At 60.1% G+C, this 20,434-nt stretch overlaps 1 protein-coding gene across 2 annotated transcripts in view; it reads right to left on the bottom strand.

Moving 5' to 3' along the window:
• Nucleotides 1-3,153: 3,153 nt before the first annotated feature.
• Nucleotides 3,154-20,434, bottom strand: part of SLX9 (SLX9 ribosome biogenesis factor) — a 29,594-nt gene continuing 12,313 nt past the window's right edge. Inside the window, exons 3-6 of one of the 2 annotated variants that reach the window (XM_059921711.1) lie at nucleotides 16,956-17,024; nucleotides 10,016-10,151; nucleotides 5,116-5,184; nucleotides 3,154-4,085 (exon numbers count right to left, since the gene is read on the bottom strand). In XM_059921711.1, the coding sequence (XP_059777694.1) occupies nucleotides 3,962-4,085; nucleotides 5,116-5,184; nucleotides 10,016-10,151; nucleotides 16,956-17,024 (398 nt within the window). In that variant the 3' untranslated portion in view covers nucleotides 3,154-3,961. The remainder of the gene's footprint in view (nucleotides 4,086-5,115; nucleotides 5,185-10,015; nucleotides 10,152-16,955; nucleotides 17,025-20,434) is intronic. The other variant, XM_059921712.1, reaches the window with a different exon arrangement.

The raw sequence follows: 20,434 nt of genomic DNA, 5'->3' as shown, positions 1-20,434 counted from the left end.
TAAAGAAAGCACCTGCTGCCCCTGCTGGGCCTGCGGGCAGCTCGCAGACACCCTGGCAACAAGGGCCTGGCGAGGGGACACAGGCTGCTCCTTGATGTCCAGAGAGAGGCACCAGCCACCTGCCCGACGCACCCTGACAGGAAGACGTGCCCGAACGGCGTGGAGGACTCCAGTGTGGACGGCCCTGCTTCCCCGAGGCCTCCAGGCGGGTGTGGGACGCGCAGGGGCTGGCCTGGCCCCCAACCTGCCATGTGCCCCCAGAGCAGCCTGGGCCACAGCCCCGGGACGGCCCCCTCCTGAGAGCTGCTTCTTGATGGGACGCCACCTCCGCTCTGAGGACCCCTCCCGGGCCTGGAGAGGGACACCATGGGCACCCTGCCTTGTCCAGCCTGGGCTGTGGAACGGGCACTTCCACACAAGTGCCCCCGTGCAGTCCCGTGCCTGGCCATCACCGCCCCTGGGATGGGCAACTTCCCTCCCAGACGCTGGTGACAAATCCCGCAGAGAGGCTGCAGGATTTGGCGCTGAGGCCAAAGGCAGGGGCACGTGGTCAGGGACTGGCGGCCTCCCCAAGGGCCAGAGGGCAGGAGGCCTGCTCTCCACAGCAGAGGCTGTCCCTGCCTGCCCAGCCTCCCTGGAACCTGGGGAGGGGACGTAACCCAGCCCTGGCCGATGAGCTGGGACTGGACATCCCTGGGTGGGCCTCTGAGGAGGACTTAAAATGCGAGCAGGGCAGGTTTCCCCGTCCCTCTTGCTGTTCGCCCTCTGCCCCTCCCCCTTTTCCTGGCTGGAATGTGATGTGATGGTTGGGGCGCTGGCAGTTGTTTTAGCACAAAGATGAGGAAAGACAGTGGAGCCTGGGCTGCTGATGGCACCCTGAAGACCTGGACTGCCTGCTCCCAGACCCTCGCCGTGCAAGGGACAACTCTCTCCCATTTTTAAAGACAATCGGCCACGATGACCTGGGCTTTCTGTTACAAGCAGCCTGCGGTAGAGACTAGCAGATGACCACGGCACCCCGCTCCTCCTCCCGGGCCTCAGCCAGACAGCACCCCCAGCCTGCTCTGCAGTCACCCAGGGGCCAGTGCAAACCGCCCTTGCGGGCTGCCACCCAGCCTGACGCCGCCAGGACCCCATCCATGCAGATGCAGAGCCAGGAGGGGCCCGTCTGCCCTTGGGGTGTGAGTTCAGCTGGCACGGAGCTGACGCCCCCATCGCTCACACCTGCCACCGTCCCCCTGCCTCCTCCTCTGGTGGGCCCCAGGCAAGCCTGGACTCGGCTTACGGGACAGTTGTTCCTGCCCCACCGGACACAGCTCCCCGTGTGGAGGTCTCCTCTCCCTTTGGTGGGGTGACTCGGGCCGGCCACAGATTAGGCCAGAAAGGGCTGGCTGAATGAGACGGAGCTGGAGGTGGGCCCTGCCCGGGGACGGGGACGAGGGCACATCAGGGGGGCAGAGGGGGGGCTGCCCCCTCGTCCCCGCAGGAGCCCTGCAGCCAGAGGGCCAGCCTGCGCCTGGTTCTCTAATTAAACATCGCTAGTGATTAGACTCTGCTCCCAACCCAGGAGAGACGCTGACTTGGGAATAACTACCGCTGTGCTGAAAACCAGATGCCGAGGCAGAAGGAGGGCGCTGGCGGGGGCTGCGTCCTGGGGCCCGTTCCTCCCGGGGCACCCGAGCCCTGTGCTGTGGCTCGCCTGGTGCTGACCTGAATTCAGGGCGAGGTCAAGGTGCAAGTGGGGGTCACGGGGCAGCCAGAAGCTCTGGGTTCCCGAGAGCCCAGCGCCGGCCGTGGGGAGGCTCCCATCTCTAGGCCTCAGTTTCCCTCTGCAGAGAAGGTCCCAGGACCTCCTCTTCAGGGGGCGGGACCAGGGGCACAGGAGGCACAAGGCTCCAGGCCCAGCAGGAGGCCCTACAACCCAGCAGCCTCGGTGGCACCAGAAGAAACATTTGGATTCAGAAACATCAATACAAGTAATCACAGACTCTCTCCCCAGCATCTCAAAATTAAGATTTCTTAAGCTTAAGAAAGACTCAAGAAGCACAAGCCACCGTCAGGAATGCGCCTGTCATCACCATCCCACCTAGGTTATTTGAACAGCTTTAGAAGAGGCATCACAGGGCGTGGAAGCTGCTGCAGCCCCGCCTGCCCCCGCTCCCGACCCTGGGAACCCTGAGGGCCTCTCAGCACCATGACCTCGGCCAGGATGCGTCACCAGTGTTATCGCTGCACGAGGAACATGCCAGAAGCAGCACGTCTGGAGTCTGGGCAAGCCTGGCTGCGAGCGCCACAGGACCCGACTCCCGGGGAGCCGCATCTGTGCCTTGTCCCCCGCTCCCTGCCCCACCCAGCGGACGCCCACTCAAGACAAATCTGGTGACACCCAACGCCAGGCACAAACAGGGTCGGGCCCGCCGACGACTGGGTGCGGGTGGGCGGCCACGGGGAGCCCCACGCGGGACCCTCTGGACAAAGCCAGGAGCAGACGCGCACGGTCCTCCGTCGATAATCCCGACGTCCGAGGGCGTGGCCCCCACGCAAGCCACTCTCCAGTCCCCTGGGCTCCTAGGCCTTCCACCTCCCACCCGCTGGGCCCTTCCTCCCCTCGCCCGCCCTGAACCCCGCCCAGCACGGCGGCAGCAGAGGGATTTGCTGGGGGCCCCAGAGCGACCCTGACCCTCTACCCAGACCACCACCACCCACGTCCTCCCTCTCCCAGGGCTCTGCTGTCCCCAGCCTCAAGTCCCCTCTCCCAGCCGCTCACATCCTGCCCCCCAGCCTCCAGGCAAGCAGCAGGCACCCCCTGCTGCGTGTGGACCAATGTCGCCTCTTCCCTGGGGACCCCGCCCCACCCGCTTCCCCAGAGGGCGGTGCGCGACTCTCCCCGGCCATCTCGACCCTCCTGCGTGGAGCCCCTGGCTCCCTGAGCCTGGCACCTGCTGCTCCTCCCGCCGGATGGCACCCCTGCCCCGGCCACTCTGCCCTTCCCCGCGGCCCCTCAGGGGGCTCCTCCCCCAGCCCCCCACCCCCTCCCGCAGGCCCGGCCCAGACCCCTCAAAGGCCCTGCCGGGCGGGCACCACAGCCCAGGCCCACGAGCCCCATGAGCCTTCTCCTGCTGTTTGCATTTAAAATGCACACAAAAACCATGGAACCGTCTGTCACTTAATTTTATTACCAGATAGTCCAAGTTCATTCTGCAAAGATTAAAACCACAGGGCTGTGAACGTGGAAGTCCCTCTGGCTCCGAGACCACAGCCAGCAGGCTCCCAGGCTGGCGGGGTCTCTCCCACCCGCCTTCCTGCTTTCACCGCCCCACCTGCGCCTGCCTGACGTCAGGGCTCTCTGCTGGGGGGAGGGCGGCGTCCCCACACGCTTGCAACTTCTCAGGCCACTTTCCGGGGCGGGGCCCAAGTCCGCCGCGGTGGACGGCGGCGCCAGGCTGGCACCGCGCCTCGCCGTCCTCCCCCCCCCATGCCCCCCGGCAGAGCCGAGGGGAAGCCCCTGGCGCCCGGGCAGAGGTCGGGGCCCTGACGGAGGGCATCTGGAGAAGGGCGCAGAGCCACGTCCGGCCACGGTCAGCCTGGAGCCACGGGAGCACCAGGAAGCCAGAAGGTTTTTCTCTTAAAGTAACACATAACGTGCAGTCGCTGTTGACAAACTCAGACAAAACAGAAAAGCGTGAAGAACGCCAGCCGAGTGGCCGCACCACCTCCTGGGTGGCCGGCACCGAGCTCCACGGACATCCTGGATCCTTCCAGCACCTTTTTTATTGCAAAAATAAATGGGTAGTCACAACACTACCGTGTCAACTGCCTGTCTCACTTCGGTAGACCCGCCTGTGCCGAGGACAGCAGCCCCGTCGCTTAGGGGCTGGTGGAGCAGGGCGACAATGGCAGAGTTGGCCCCCCGGGCACCTCCTCGTGGGCGTCCCCGGAGCTCAGGCGCACCTGCGCCGCGTCAGGACTGCCCGCCGCCCTCCAGCCGCATCTGCTGGGCCAGCTGCCGCCCGATGGCCTGCAGGGGGCTGGCTCTGTAGGCCGGGCTGGCCAGCAGCTCCCGAAACCGCGTCCTTTCCTCCTCGCTGAAAGAATGGAGAGCAGAAGTCAGCAAACCCCATGCCCTCGGTGGGGGGCTGGGGATGAGCCGTCAGCACCCCCAGGACCAGCCTCGGCTCGGCCAGCCTGCAGGGACACCGGCAAAGGGTGGTCCAGGACCAGGATGAGGGGTGGGGAGTGGGGAAGGCTGTGCGCTGTGAAGTTCTGCTTGGAGCGTCTGGGGTGGGGGGGCGGGCCGAGGGGGTCTGAGGCCCGACAGGGGCTTTGGGCAGGACAGGAGTGGCTGCCCGGGGGCCTCCTCGTGGTCACAAAGGCCCCTCATCCCCGACTGTGACAGGGAGCGGCTATCAAAGGCAGCAGGTGGCCGGCACCCTGCACACACGAGGCTCACGTACGCGGCACCTCCAGCAGCAAGTGGGCGCAGGAGCTCCGGGCCCCAGGGGGGCCATGGCGATGGGGGTGCAGCAGTGGGCCCGCCCCTCCGCAGCAGAGTCCGCTGCGGGGCTGCCACTCTGTGCCTGTCCCTACAGCCAGCCGGCCCCCGTCTGGAGCCGCACGGGCCCACAGCTCAGCATGGCCACGGGTGGCCTGGCCAGAACCTCAGGGCAGCAGCTCCAGCACAAGCCCACATGAGGCCATCGTGGCACCATGGTGGGGATGGCCCTGGCCTTGGGCGGGCAAGACGGGGTGGAGGGCCCAGCCGTGTTCTGCCCCCACAGGTACGTGACCGAGGGCAAGGCCAAACCACACTGGGCCCCAGCTTTCTTTGCTGCTAATGGGGAGACTCTGGACCCCACTGGATGACTGACTGCCCGGCCAGATGTCCACACATGCAAGACGCCTAGGATCTGGGCCCTGAGGGCGGCCCCCCAAGAGCCAGCAGCTGCTCCCCTCACTGCCCTGGGGGAAGGGGCCTCCTGGCCCCTGGAGACAGGCTGGGCCCAGAGCTGGCCCTGGCCGAGCTGTCCCCAGCACCCGAGGGACTGGGGTCAGGGGACGCGGCCCGACGCCGGACAGTCCCGGGGGTGGGCCGTGCGGAGGCGGGGCTGTACTCACAGGAGCTGGAACCTCTGCGCCGCGCTCATCCGGCTCAGCTGCGCTGCCCGGGGCCTGACGGCCGCCCTGCTGGGGACACGGAGGAGAGAGTCAGGAGAGCACGCGCCCACCTGGAACCCCCGCCAGAGCACCCGACTCAGGCCACGGTCCACGGTGCACACAGGGCTCTCCTCCCGCGCGCGAGCCTGGGGGCACGTGCGGCCTCACGGCACCACACGGCGGGAGGGACCCGGCCGGGGCGGAGGGCCCAGAAAACCCGGGAGTCCTGGGCCGACACCTAAATTTAGCCTCCAGACCAGGAGCCCTCATCGCGTATTCAAGTTTCTTCGTAAGTTATGAATGAAAGGCGTTTCTTGTCTCCGCTCCCCGGGTCCCGGCCACTCTGGGGGTGCTCCGTCCCACTCCAGGCCAGCCTCGGTCCCAGGACACTGCAGCCCTGTTCCTCCAACCACTGACACTCTCTGTGTCCACCCGGGAGCAGGTCCCCCACCGACCACCCAGAGCTCCCGGGAGGCCCCACCCTTGCCGAACCGGTGGGCCCGGGCTCCCTTCCTCCAGCCAGCGCCCCCAGGAGGCGGCCACGTGCTGGGGGATCAGGAGGCCTTGGGCCTGCACCCCCGTCTAGCACAAGGTAAGAAGGCTTCCCACGGCCGAGGGCACCGAGGTGTGAACACACACCCAGGAGTCCCCTCGGGGCCCAAGGGCCAGGTGTGGCCAAGCATAGCGGGTGGAGGCACCGTGGGGGGGCGAGGAGGGGCAGGACCCTCGCCCGAGCCTCAGGGCACGTCCAGGGCCTGTCAGGCCACTCACAGGGGGAGGCAGGACCCTCCCCAGAGGCGTTTTCCACTGTGGACGGACGCAGGCGGGGTGGATTCCCCGAGGCTTGAAGGGAACTGACCCCCAGCGCGCACCCCAGCGGCCCGGGGCAGGGGCTTTCACGCCCGACGCCGGCCCCGGCCCCGCCCGCCCGCTCTGAAGTCCCCCCGGGGAGGGCCCCAGCTCACTCACGGCGGCCAGGCCTGGCTCTGGCCGCACGGCCGAGTCGGGGGGACAGCGGGCAGCGACCTTCCTGCCAGGCCCAACTGCAGCTCAGAGCACACCGCCCGCTGCCCACGTGTCCGCAGAGGTGCCTGGGCTGGAAGAGGACCCCAGCCCTGGCTGCCCTGGGAGGAACCTCAGGGGAGCTGCTCCATCTCGAAGCCTGTTTCCCTAACTGTAAGACAGGCCAGTGCGTTCCTGACAGGCTCCCTTCAGCCAGCACTGAGCGCCCAGGTGCGCCCAGGTGGCTCCCAGCTTTGGGGCTCTTGTGCCACCCCCTGCCCCTCCCCCTCTGACATGAATGAGCCCACGTAGCACACCCAGCCCAAGGGGACGGGGGCCCAAAACCAAGCACCAGCGGGCAAACCCCGGAGGTCCCAGGGGCTGAGTGAGCCCTGCTGACGTCAGGTCCAGGCTCCATGCGTGAGGCCCTCCACCTTCGTCCGCTACGACCTTCAGGCCGCGGAGGATCCACTTCCTGGGGAGTCTAATCTTCCCTGATGAGCGCGGCCCATTGGCAGCGGCACTGTCCACTCACTGGCTCTGGCCTCAGGGGCCCCGCGGGCTCTCCAGGGGGCCTTGGTGCCCGGTCAGTGCTGGGCGGCGCCCACCCGACCGAGTGTGGGGAACACCTGGACCCGCTGGGCCCACTCAGAGCCTCGGGCTCTCCCCCCACCACCCTGCAGTGCCACCCAGGTTTGGGACAGGCTGGGAGCAGCCCAGGGCCTCAGTCAGGGTGTCCCAGCGGGTGACTGGGGACGGAGGCCTTGCACTCGGGGTCTGGGTTCCCAGGCACAAGGCCGCCCCCCAACACATTCCACCCGACTCGGATGCCTGGGGGCACGTCCTGAAGTCACCCGTCAGCTGGACCATTCATGCAACCTACTGCTTTTAACAGGCACCCCTGGCGTGAGCTGCCCTGAAGGGCACCGCCTTCTCCCAGCTCCAGGAAACCCTGCCCTTGTGAAGGCACAGAAGAGGCCAAACACCCCATGCAGCAAACATCCCAGGGCTGGGCCTGCTCTAGGAGCTGAAAGACTGAGGGCTGATGACATGGGGACCCCAACCTTGTGAATGGGGCTGGGGGCTCCCAGCCAGGCGTCACTTGGCCAGAAGGCCACAGGAATGGAGTGAAGGGACCACAGGCAAAGCCTGCAGGCCTGCTCGCCCACGCCCCCCAGGGCTGGAGACTGGTGGGCGTCCCCACACGTCCTGGGCAAGACCTCTGTGCCGCCCCCACAGGGAGGGAAGACTGGACACTCCCGGGCCCTCCCCACGGTCTCCCCACCTGGCTGATTTTAATCTGTATTCCTTCTCCGTAATAAACTGTAACTGAGTGTAATGGCCTTCTGTGAGAATCATCAAACCTAAGAGTGGTCTTGGGGACCCCAGACTTGCGGTCGGCATGAGAAGTGAGGATGGACTTGCAGACCGTTCCCCGAATTTCACAGGAACACACCTGGGTCAGGACACACACGTATGTCCCTGCTGTCAGCTGAGAGGACCTAGAAGCAACCACACCCCAGCCACGGTCAGCACACCAGCGCCCAGATCTTGGTTTCCTACACCACTTCCAACGGAAGGAACCCGAGCTCCCTGGAGAAACGCCGACTCTCGGACAGGAGCAGGAAATGCCCAGGATAAGCCTGGAGCACCTTGTGCCAGAGAGGAAGGAAAGTGCTCGGAAACAAAACACTACAGCCCCCACGGATGGGTGTAGCAGGGGGACAGCGGAGCCAACTGAGGGAGCTGCCAAGGGCCAGAGCTGGAGCCGGTTCAGCAACGGAACACAGTCGTACTGGATCGTGGCCCGAAGTATAAAGCAAACACCCACGGGTCCAAACGGACATAACTAAGTGATTGATAAGGAAACGGGGGAAGAGGGAATCTGCTCTGCGGGAGAATCCACGTGGTTCTGCAGACACTCCGTCCTCGGGGAGGGGAGGGGAGCGTCCCCCCTCGTTGGGTGCAGGATGTGCACGGCGACCTCCTTCCAGACGACAGTGGGGAAGGGGGGGAGCAGCTGCACAGCGGAGAGACCTGACAGACACACCTGCGCCAGGTGACCAAGGTCAGCGTCCACAGTGCAGGTCACGTGACAGCACGCACCCCGGACGGGACGTGATGAGAAAGGCCCTTCCCCTCTGTGGACTTCACTGAGGGACGTCCTGAAAAATGTCTGACTGGCCCTCAAAACTGTCAAGGTCATTAAAGGCAAGAAGGTTGGGACTTCCCATGTGGCACAGTGGTTAAGAATCCGCCTGCCAATGCAAGGGACACGGGTTCGAGCCCTGGTCTGGGAAGATCCCACATGCCGCAGAGCAACTAAGCCAGTGCACCACAACTGAGCCCGTGTGCTGCAACTACTGAGGCCCATATGCCTAGAGCCCGTGCTCCGCAACAAGAGAAGCCACCTCAGTGAGAAGCCCGCGCACCACAACTAGAGAAAGCCCGCACAGCAACAAAGACCCAATACAGCCATAAATAAATAAATAAATAAAATTATTAAAAAAAAAAAAAAAAAAGACAAGAAGGTCTGAGAGACTGTCACAGCCCAGAGGAGCTCTGAGGGGACACATGACTACATGTCACGTGGGGTCCTGGATGCGGTCCTGGACAGCAGAAGGACACCAAGGAAAACTGAGGAAGTCTGAATAAACTGTGAGCTGTTAGCCGATTATTATAAGCTTATTATTTATAAATCAGTGTTGGTTCCTTAATTGTGACAAATGCACACGCTGATGTAAGACGTCACACAGAGGAAGCCGTGTGTGAGTTACACTGGGACTGTCGCTATTATCTCCGTCATTTTTCTATTTATATTCAAACACTGTTCTAAAATAATGTTTACTTAAACGAACAGCTCCCCAGTGCCAAGAGGCACTAGAGGGGGAAACGGTGACCCCGGTCGACTGGAGGCTGGGGCTGGGAGAGCAGCTGGGCCCCCGCAGCCCCACGCAGTCCTCCTCGGGCTGCCGGCCGCGGTGTTTACACAGCTCTCTCCCCTCGGGGAGCCCTGAGCACATTTTTCAGATGAGAAAACTAAAAGCAGGGAGAGGATGCTTGACCGGGTCACATTTTTGTTCAAGAACCAGGAATGGAATGTGCATTTTGGGTTCTGGTTCCGTTGCCAAATCTCAGCTCTGGTGGCCACTCCTCATCTGGACCTGATGTTCTGGGCGCTTCCATCCCGGAACCGGCCTGGACCGACCATCTGGCTCTGCAGCCAAGGGGCCCTGAGCGTGTCCCCTGCCAACCCCAGATCCTTCCTCCTCAGAGGGGAATTGGGTAGGAGAAGGAATTATTTCAAAAAGGCAAAATTAGAGATAACACAGTAAACGATGGTGGTCCGGCAACTGTGACAGAACAGAAAGGCCCTCCAGGTGCTGCCTGTTTGTCCTAAAGCCGAGGCCGTGGTCACACCTGCGCTGGCGCCTCCCGGCCAGGCCAGGCAGCCTCACCCTTGCTCGGAAACGGCAGCCCGGGCACGGCAGAGGGGCGCGCTCTCCTAAAGCACACAGGTCCCAGGGAGGCAGGAAGGGCCCCAGGAGGACGGCCGGTCCTGGGAGGGAGGCGGCAAAGGCAGCAGCTGCGGCTCCCAGAAGACAAGCAGGGAGCACGGAGCCCCGCGGCGGCCCGGCTGAGCGGCTCTGGCCACGCGGCGGGAGAGCAACTGTGCTGCCCGCGTGCCGCCGGGCACCCGCTCCCGAGGAGGCCCCAGGGCGCCTGGCTCGTGGCTGGGCCTGGGACAAGGGTGTCCAAGTCAAGACGGGCCTCTGCGGGGTCAGTGCCCGGCCCAGCCCCCCGCCTGCTCGTCCTCCCGCCCTGGACAAGGCGGCAGCCCCGTGGCCCGGACACTCACCGCTGGCCAGCCGTCTGCAGCTCCAGCAGCTCGGGCAGGGCGTCCCTCAGGGGCTGCAGGTCCCCCACCACCACCGTGGCCCTGCGCCTCCGCTCCGCCTTGAGCTTCTGCTCTGCCAGCCTCGTGGCTTCGATCTCTGAGGAAGGGGGATAAGGGGTCAGCGAGAGGGGACCCAGGAGGACAAGCGCCCGGCCGCTGCCCTCAGCGACAGAGGGTCCCGACTCCCAGCCCACAGAGCCTGAGCTCGGCCGGGACCCCGGGGGCGGGCTGGCTCCGAGCGGTCTGCTCCCCTTAATCCCGGAGGTGGCTGTCGAATTACAGGCTGATGAGGAGACGGGCTGCAGGCGGGGGAGCTGCCCGAGAAGGCCGGGCCCGGCCGCGGGAGTGGGGTGGGCGGAGGGAGGGGCCGCACAGTCAGAGCAGCCGGCCCCCTTCCCCTCTGCTTCCCTTGTGCCTCCTAGGGGCACGCCAGGAGGGAGAAAGAGGTCCCCACGGGAGACGTCAGCAGGCAGGAGGGTCCCCAACAAGGGAACAGGGTGAGAGTGGCCAGGTCCAAAGCGAGAGGGAACACGTACCGCGGGTTCTCGAAGGGGCTCCTGCACTGGTGGGGGGGGGCCTGGGAAGAGGGGTATGGGCACTGGGACAGACCCTGGGGAGGGGGCGGCGGGGCCCGGGGGTCCAGGGTGCCGAGCAGAGGGCAGGGCGCGGACGAGCCGGGGTGAGGCTGCCCGGGCGGCAGGACCGCGGCCTCTACAGAGAAGGGGTTCGGCAGGGCCTGGACGGGGACATGGCCTCAGGATCTGATTTTCATTTTAAAATATATGTATTTCAAAATTGCTAATAAAACATGTACTCAGATGTGTTATTTCCACAGTGTGGCTCATGGAAAACGCCAGCTCACTAGCTTGTGTGCAGACCTTGCTCCAGGGAAAGTGCCTGAATCTGTGATAATTGATTTGTTGATTGTTCTGCATTAGATTCCTTAAAAAAAAAAAAAAAAAAAAGGCTCTGCTACTAAAAAGCTTGGAAAAGAGGCTGTGATGTGATGGATTTGGGACAATCAGACTGGAGCCTGAGAGGCTCTCCTGCCTCCCAACTGCACGAGGTTTATTGGGCTATAAATAACCAGGCTGCAGACTGAATCACATCTAAAAAGGGAACTGAGAGCACCTTCCTGACAAGCAGCCGACAGACTCACAGCCCAGCCGACAGAGGCCTGGAGATGCCAGCAGAGAAGCGTCAGCCAGCGGTCCAGGCGGGCCCGATGCGAGGCGTCTCCCTCCCGCGGGGCTGTGAGTCTGCAACCGGTCCTTCAGGCGCTGTGGCCGCCCGGTCACCCCTCGGGGCAGGTGCAGGAGGCGATGGCGGTGGGCACGGCACCCAGAAGGGCGGTGATGACACCAGGCACGGGGCAGGCCAGGGGGAGGGGGACCTGGACGGGGGCCCCACGAGTGAGGACAGACTCAGGACAGCCCATCGATTATTAGTGCAAAGAACATGTGTGCGCTCGGCTCGGCCCCGGTCCGCCCAAGCCCCAGGAGGTGTATGTGACAGGCGAGGGACGTGTGGTGGCCCTTAACAGGCATCCCCAAAAGAGAAGACTTTGTGGAAACAGAAGCTATTGGGAGGCCTGGCAGGGGCGCCTCCTCCCCAGGCTGGCAGTTCACCCTCGCAGGCCCTCGCGGCCCGAGAAGCTCGGAAAGGCCCACCCGGACAAGCCAAGTCAGGGACACACCCACCCCGGTTGCATCCAGACCGGGAGAGCCCAGGGGACCCTCAACTCACCCCAAAGAGCTGAGCTCTGGGGACAAAGACTGCCCATCCTCCCGGGTCCTCCTGCCCTGGGCCCCGGGCCACCCCTCCATGCCAGGGATGTTAGGATGTACAGGGTGACAATTCAGTCCTCTCCATGCTGACAGGATACACAATTTACTCGGCACCTCATCAAGCCGGGTGCCTCTTTCCAGAGAGCCCTGGTTCCCAGGAGGGCCGAGGCAGCAGCGGGGGTGGGGGGTGGGGGGCGGGGGGGGGGGTCAGGCAGGGGAAGGGAAGGGACAGGACAGGGTGGGGCTCCCTCCCCGGCTGGCCGGCCCAGCGCCCAAGCTGGGGGACCAGACGAGCAAAGCAGGCCCAGCTCATAGGAGGACGGAGGTGAACGCCAGCAAATCAAAGCCAGAGCATTTTAGGTTAAAAACGCATGGGGTCCACCTAGGACGCATCCAAAGCATGCAAGGACAGCACAACACAGGGACAGGTGCCGGGTGGTCACTGCAGCTGCTGCTTCAAAGGAAAAGACTACAGTCACCACACGAAGTGCCCAAAGAGTCCGACGGAATTCACCATCCACTCAGGATAAAGATTACAATGAAACCAAGGACAGAAGGAACTTCCTTAATTTGAGAGAGATTATCCTCCAGAAATTCCACATCTTGTGTACATCAGACAGACTCTCTGATGAAGCAGGCCACAGAAGGGATGGCGGAGACCCCCGCCAACCTGGCCAGGCGGCTCCGAGCCCAGGGAAGGCGCAAGCGCGGCTCCCACACCAGCCTCAAGTCTGACGCAGCTCCAACTCCAACAGGGCCTGTGACTGAACCTGGGATCTAATTCCAAACCTTATTTTTTAAAAAGACTAAATGTGTAAGAATAGCCAAAGCATTTTTGAAAAAGAACAAGAAACAAAGAGCTGGCCTACTGGATATTAGAGCAAATTATGAAACGAGGGAAATTCCAACAAGGAGGCGTCAGGGAGGTGGGAACTCGAAGAGCAGGCTTTGCGACCGGCCATCCTGGGTAAGGGAGGGGGGTCCCTCCCTCCCGCTACTCCTAAAAATTACTTATGCAAGAATTAAACACTACAAATAAGACAATTTCACTGGCATGTGGGATGCTGAACGTGGGAAATTTTTATGGGCTGAAACCCGTGTTTCTATGTGGTGCCCAGGAGGGCAGGCACCAGCTCCCTGAAGGCCCATCCATCCTGGTCATTCTCTCCTTGCTTCCTTGCCCACATTTGCTAACCTGTAAGAAACTGAAGGGAAGTTCCTCATAAACAGGGTCTGAAACAGAGCTCGCGTGAGGACCACTAGCTTTATGCACCATCACGGCCTGGGGTTACTGACCCTGAGCAAAGCAGGCTCACGGGACACTGACCATGGTCCAGTCCTCAGCCCCTGGAGACTGGGACCAATTCTCATCCCTTCTAGCAACACTGCAAAGGTTCCAGCCACTGCAGTAGGATGAGAAGACGACATAAAACAGAGTTTGGAAAGAAAGTGGTAAAACTGTCTCTATTTTAAGTAGCATGATCATTTATGTAGAAAATTCTAAGGAATCTACAGGATAACTACCAGAACTAACACACAATTTTAGCAAGACCAGAGAATACAAAATTAATAATGATTAATAATATAATAAATAGAAGAAACCTGGAAAATGAAGCTTTTGTGAATTTCATTTATAATAGCTTCAAAAACTGTAAAACAGCAGTAAGCTTATCCAAAAAAAAAAAAAAAATCTAAGACCTCTACTCTTCAGACCACATAACACTGATGACAGAAATTAAGGAAAATGTAAATAAAACGGGAGAGATACCACGTTCATGGATGAAGACCCAATGTTGTTAAAATGGCAATTCTCCTGAACTAACTGATCTATGGATTCAAAGCAATCCCTGTCATTGCTATAAAAGGTTTTGTTGGTGGTGGTGACGTTCAAGAAATTGACAAGCCTGTGATAAAATTCATATGGAAATGCTACGAACCTGGACCATCCAAAGCAGTCTTGAAACAGAGGACCTGGGACACAGGACTTCCCTTATCTGACCCCAAGACCTGCTTCACAGCTGCAGCAATTGAGACAGCCTGGTACTGAGAGGCTATCTGACTTTTCACAAAGACACAAAGACAACTGGATGAGGAAAGAAAAGTCTTTACAACAAATTGTGCTGGAACTGAAAAAAAAAAAAAAAAGAACCTGAACCAGGACTTCACACCACAGACAAACATTAATTCAAGATGGATTAGAAACCTAAACGAAAAAGCCAAAACCGTAAAGTTTTTAGAAGAGTAGGATTTATCCGCCTGACTTGGGACTGGGCCATTTTCTTAAACAAGACGCACACGCACACTAACCCCATAAGGAAAAAAGACAAATCAGCCTCCTCAAAATTAAACTTCTGTTCATAAAAAAAAAAAAAAAACTGTTAAGAAATTAAATAGACAAGTCACAGTCTGGGAGAAAATTATTTGCAAAACACACCTGACAAGACTGGTCTTCAGGACGGAGGAACTCCTTGAGCTCAGTAATAAAGAGCCCAGCAAGAGCCTCATGAAACAGACCCTGGGCCTCAGAGGGCGCCTCAATAGGCAGCAGCACGTGAAAATGCCCATTCACCATGACAACGGGCACCTCACGCTCAGCAGCTAGGACTGCAGGGACAGACGTGCCGGCACAGCCGTGGAGCAACCACAACTCTCCCACGTTGCTGGGGGGGGGCGCTAAACGTACAACCACAGTAGAGAAACGTCTGGCAGTTGCTTATAAAACTAAACATACACCTGCCCTATGACCCAGCATTCCATTCCAAGTATTTACCCAAGAGAAATGAAAACATATGTCCACAGAAAGACTTGTAGAGAATGTGCATAGCAGCCTTATTCACCGCAGCTAAAAAGAGAAGACAGACCAGGTGTCCATCCATAGGAAAGTGGACACCAAACGGTACGTCCACATAAGGAAACACTTCTCAGCAACAGAAGGGCACAGACTACGGCTACACAAAGCACGGATGAGCCCAATGCCAAGCTGAGCAGAACAGCCCAGACACAAAAAGAGCACATCCTACATGACTCCTCTTAGACGATGTCTGGAGCAGTAAAACCTAAATTCTGACCTGAAAAAGATCAGACGGGGGCTACCTCCGGGGGAGTCGGGACTGGGAAGGGGCACGGGGCATTTCTGGGTGATGGTGATGGTCTGCACCTTGAAGGGGATTCTGGTTGTACAGGTGTAGGCATTTGTCATACATCACTGAACAGCACACTTAAGATTTGCATTTCACTGCATGTAAATTTTACCTCAAAATAAAAACTAAAAAGAACCATAAACAAATATTGAACTCTAGCGGAATTATTTGGGAGAAAGTGTGCTGAAGTTTGTAATTTACTTTGGAACACGTAGCTAAAACATGGGTTGGTGTTTGGACAGACAGATGGGATGGACAGAGGAACAGGCATGTGATAAAGAAGTGAGGTGCTCATTGTAAAATGTGGATGGTGGGCATAAGGACGCCCACTGTAAAATTCTTCCTACTTTTCTGTACAGAACTTTTCATAATGAAATACTAAGTAAAATCAACTTGGGAGATGTAGCTAAAGCTATATTCAGAGGCTGACATACAGCCTTTCATTCCTAAACAAAACATACAAAAATAAATACGTCACTAAAACAAACCTAAAAAAACCAAGAATGGGGTACAAAAAAACCCCAGAAACTAACAACTTGGAAAACAGAAAAGTAGAAGTGACAACTAAATACAAGAATTCTTGGCATGGAAGAGACAAAATTAACCAGAAATTAGAGAGGGGGATACAAATAAAGAATGATAAACAGGATATTAAATAATGAGAAGCCAACAACTCTGCTAATAAATGTTGAAATCTGATTAGATTAGATGTTTTTATAGGAAAATGAGTGACCAAGATTAACTCAAGTAGTTAAAAAAAGACCAACCGTCATGGAAGAAAACTTAAACGTCATCAAAAAATTGTAGCCCAGGAACGTTCAGGGCCCCAGTGCTCCCGGCCTATTAACTTTTCCAAATCCATTTTACAAAGAATATTTTGCACAACTCCATGCTAGGGACTGTGAAAAAGAAGATGGATGAATGAATCATTTCCTTAAGAAACATCCAAAAAGTGAAAGAAAACTTAAAATTAACAATTGTGGAAGAAATTGATAAATTTCTCTAAAAAATTAAAAGCATACAGTTTCTTTAAAACCATCAAGGAAAAAATAATGCAGATCATGTTTTAACTGCGTGAGAACATAAAGAAAAAAACATTTCAAATTAATTTTAGAAGTCAGCAAAACACTAAAAAGACAACCGTAAGAAAAAAATTTCAAAACAATCTTCACAAGAAAATCTTTAGAAAAAATCAGCAGATATTCAGCATCATGAAATATAAGTATCTTTTCAAAGCAAAATTAATAAGAAGAAATCCACCCCACAGACAGGCGCTCGGAAAGGAGGGAGTCACCAACCCCCGCAGAGCGGAGGCCCGGGGTCCCCGACCCCACCAGGTGGGTGAAGAGCCACCTCTGCTGGGGACCCTGTACTGTCACACGCCCGGAGGAGGGCCTGGAGGGACACACACAGACCCAGAAAGTGGGAAATTTCGTAGGTATCATAAAACACCCAACCCGCACGTGCTCCCTTTGCGATGCTTTCCACGGGAGAAGCAGCTTCCTGCGACGTTCCCGATGCGGGGGGTTGGGGGTCGAGGCAAGGCCGTGCGGACCCTTGCACGGGTGACAGGGCCAGCCCCTCCCCCGCGGGGCCGCCTGCTCGTCACATCACAGGCCCCCTCCTCCAGGGCCCCAGACCACCCAAAGCGGGCTCCGAGCCAGCCCGGGACAAGGTCCCAGCAGGGACAAGGCCCCAGCGGGGACAGGGCCCCAGCGGGGACAGGGACTCAGCGGGGACAGGGACTCAGCGGGGACAGGGCCCCAGCGGGGACAGGGACTCAGCGGGGACAAGGACTCAGCGGGGACAAGGCCCCAGCGGGGACAGGGCCCCAGCGGGGACAGGGACTCAGCGGGGACAGGGCCCCAGCGGGGACAGGGCCCCAGCGGGGACAGGGACTCAGCGGGGACAGGGACTCAGCGGGGACAGGGACTCAGCAGGGACAAGGACTCAGCAGGGACAGGGGGAGCTTACTCTGCAGCCACCTCTCGCGCCGCAGCTTCAGCTTCTCCTTCTTGGGCAAAACAGCCTTGGCCTTGGCACCTGCGGACAGAGAACACGGCGTGAGCAGGACAAAGCCAGGAGCCCACGGTGCGCACACAGGCGTAGCTGTTCAGGGTGCCCGGCCATCGCGCCTGCCCGCGGCTGCGGGTCACCAGGCCCCCCAGGCAGGGCCGCAGCACACCGGGCAGAGCGACTCCAGCCTGCCCCGCTCGCCGGGCCTTAGCTGGTTTCCCCAGAGGTAACGCGGCTTAAGCCCAGGCCACGTTCCACCCGGGGCGCATTCTGTACAGGATCCGACTGTCCCGCAGATTCCCGAGCTGGTAAAACACACCCACGGCGTCTGAGGAGAAGCAGCGCAGAGACGAGCTCCGTCAGGGCGGCGCTCCTGGTCAGCTGGACTTGTCAGTTCAGGACCCCCTGTAAACGCCCACAACCCGTGACTCCCACGGGGATCTAATCCCTTTCCCGAGTCAGATCCCACACGCGGCGGCCGTGCCTGGAGCTGGCCTGCTTTCCTCCCCACTCACCCCGACCTCTGAGGCCAGCAGGAAGGGGAGGCGCAGGGCCGTCAGTCACCCTGGGCCAGGTCAGCGGGCTGCTCGGGATGCGGGCGGCTGTGCACGAGGGTGACGGGAGGGAGGGGCTGCGTGGCGGGCGCCCCGCAGGCGTCAGCGGCCGTGGGGCCGTGGGTGAGGGTGGCGATGCCCCCGGGCCGGCGCGGGGCCCGACCGCCAGTGGGGTGAGGGCGGCATGTCTGGGGCGGGAGCCTGAACAAGGGCAGCAGCGGCAGGAGACAGCAGAGGCGCCTCACACGGGAGCCTCGGACCCACCCTCAAAGGTCCAGGGAGAGGTCTTCTCTGCCTTACTCCTTCCTGATTCTGAAATAATTTCAAAAGAAAAAAAAGAGTCTACGACCCGCAGAGAGAGACAGAACCGTAAGCGCACACAGCATCCGAACGAGGGGCAGGCTGGCACGCGTGTCGGGACCCTCCCCGCGCCACCCAGGACCCCTGCCCAGCAGTCCGGGAAATGGGACCCGGCACGCCGACCCTGTGAGGCCCAGGGGATTGGGGAAGCTTCAGTCTCGCGGAGGCTCCAGGCCCGAGAACAGGGGAGCCTCCGGCCCAGGGCAGCCAACAGACGCCGCCCCCAGGGGCACGGGAGGGAACAGGCGGGAACGGGCACTGCGGGGCCAAGGCGCCTCGGGTCTGCTCACCTCAGCGTCCCACCAGGGACCCCGAGGGCATCTGGAGGCTCCAAAAGCCCAACAAGCCCAACCCCGAAGGACGGGCAAAGCCCTTCACTGGGACAGTGAGGGGCCAGCGGGCCAGGTGGACCAGCCTTAAGAAGAAGGCGGTATCTGGGCAGGGCCGCCACGTCCCCAGGGCTGCGGTCAGGGCGGAGTGAGCGGTGCTCTATCCTGTCTCTGGACATCTCCAGGGCTGAAGAAAGACATGTAGGTCCAGCCAAAGGAAGAGGGCCTGGCCCCACAGTGGCTTTAATGGACGTTTTCAATCTCACAGGAGAGAGGCCCTGCGAAGAGTCCTCGAGTGTCCCTGACCGCATCCACCCGACCCTGGTACTTCAAGCCAACCCTAGATGGGCCAGCGCCCATCCTCCGGACTCTGGGACAGCAGCCACATGTAAGTTCCCCAGGTGTCTGAGCCAGCCCTGTGAAAGGGTCCCGCCTGCAGACATGTTGCCAAGCGCCAAGTGCAAGTGCCCGACACACAGTGAGGCCAAACAAGTGAAACATCAGAGCTTGGAGCAGAGAAAAGCGTCTTGCAGGGCCGAGCAAGGAGACGGGTGCTTTGTGCTCAAAAAACCCCAAACTGCCTGAAGGCTTCAGCAAAGCGTTTTTAAAGGCCAGGTGACGGAGGCGGGTGGCAGGGTATGTGATCATCTCGTGCACAGTTCTCTAACTGGCTGATGGTGAGGTAACAGGGTGCTCAACATTAGGCACCAGAAGGTCTGGGGGCTACATGCTCAGGATCATCAAGTAGTTAATTTCTTCCACTTAGTGGTGGTTTTTAGCATCTGAAAAACTCAGGAAATATGCTCAAGATACTATTATCTGGGCACTTCAGACAGGAGCTACAGCAGAGGATGTGCGAGAGGGGCCTGCCCGCCCCCCCCCCAAGGCCCCAAGGGGTCCCGCTCGATTACAGACACACCCCGTGAGAACGGGCCATCCACGCTGGACGGGGGACACTCAGGGGGACACTGGCCAGCACCAAGAGGGCAGCGGTACCACGTCGAGCCTGTCCCGTCCGCTCCCTCCTGAAACCTGCGTATCACTTCTCTCCATCCCAGCACCAAGCCCCCTCGGGCTCAGCCCTGGACAGGCCAAAGACCACAGGTCCCCCTCAGAGGAAGGTTCTGGAACGGCAGGAGAGGAGAGGACAGGGAAGGCGCTCAGGCCACCCCACCTGGTAACAGAGGAGGAGCACCTGCCGGTGACCAGGCCCAGCTTCACTGACCCGAGAACACAATTCCAGAAATCGCCACCCCCATGTAGGCGGCTCCGGGGGGAGCACTTGTCCCTCCTCGTGGCCAGGAGGGCCTCCCAGTCAGTGTGTGGAGCACAGGACAGAGGCACTCCGTGCGCCTCGTGGGAGACAACCAGGGCTAATACCAGGCCAACATCCCCCCGGCGGGGCCCCAGCTTCACTGAGCTGCCCGCACGAGGGGCCCCGTCTAGACAAAGAGCAGCCTGCGGCCCCTTCCCGGGTGGCATCAGGCCCGCCCAGGTCAGGGGGCATCTGCGCGCTGGGACGGGTCACAGACACACAGCCCACGTGGGGGACACAGGGACAGCTGTTACTTGTAATGTCGCTTCCCTCTTTCCTACAACGTGCACATCCTGCTTTTTCAACTATGAAATGCTGTTTTTTACAGAAGTAACTTTAGCAGGAGAGGCTGGTCCCTAACTTTCAAGTCTCTGCCAGGGGCACGCTGCGCTGCAAGGGGGGCCCGCGGCCATTCAGTGTGGACGGCTCGGCACCCACCCAGGTACTGGCTCGGCTGCCGTGGAGCCAAGAGCTCAGCCAGGAGGGGGCACAGGGGCCCCGTCCACAGCCTGGCCCCTCCTACCGCCTCCGAGACCCCAGGGCAGCCCTGGTCCACTTTCTCCACCGCGGAGCCCGCTGGAGGCCAACACTTGCGTGCCACCTCTCAGGGCCTCCTGTCCCGTGTGTGCGGCTGTCCCCGTGCAGTGAGATGCTGGCCCTCAGGGGGCTGCGCGCCCCACTGCTGCCACCAGGCTGGGACCCTCCTCTGCCCAGGTGGCAGCCAGACGTGACATCTCCATAAGCGAGTGAACGGGACCACATCCCGTCAGCGGGCAGCAGGCAGGAGGGACAGGCAGTGTTTCTGCACCGCAGGGCGTCGTGTCCTGCTGCCTTTATGCCCCCCCCCATTTTTTTTTGGCTGCGTTGGGTCTTCCTTGC

This window comes from Balaenoptera ricei, chromosome 4, assembly GCF_028023285.1.
Source record: "Balaenoptera ricei isolate mBalRic1 chromosome 4, mBalRic1.hap2, whole genome shotgun sequence".
Taxonomy (NCBI): domain Eukaryota; kingdom Metazoa; phylum Chordata; class Mammalia; order Artiodactyla; family Balaenopteridae; genus Balaenoptera; species Balaenoptera ricei.
Note: the sequence above shows the minus strand (reverse complement) of the source record. Positions and strands in the feature narration are given on the sequence as shown.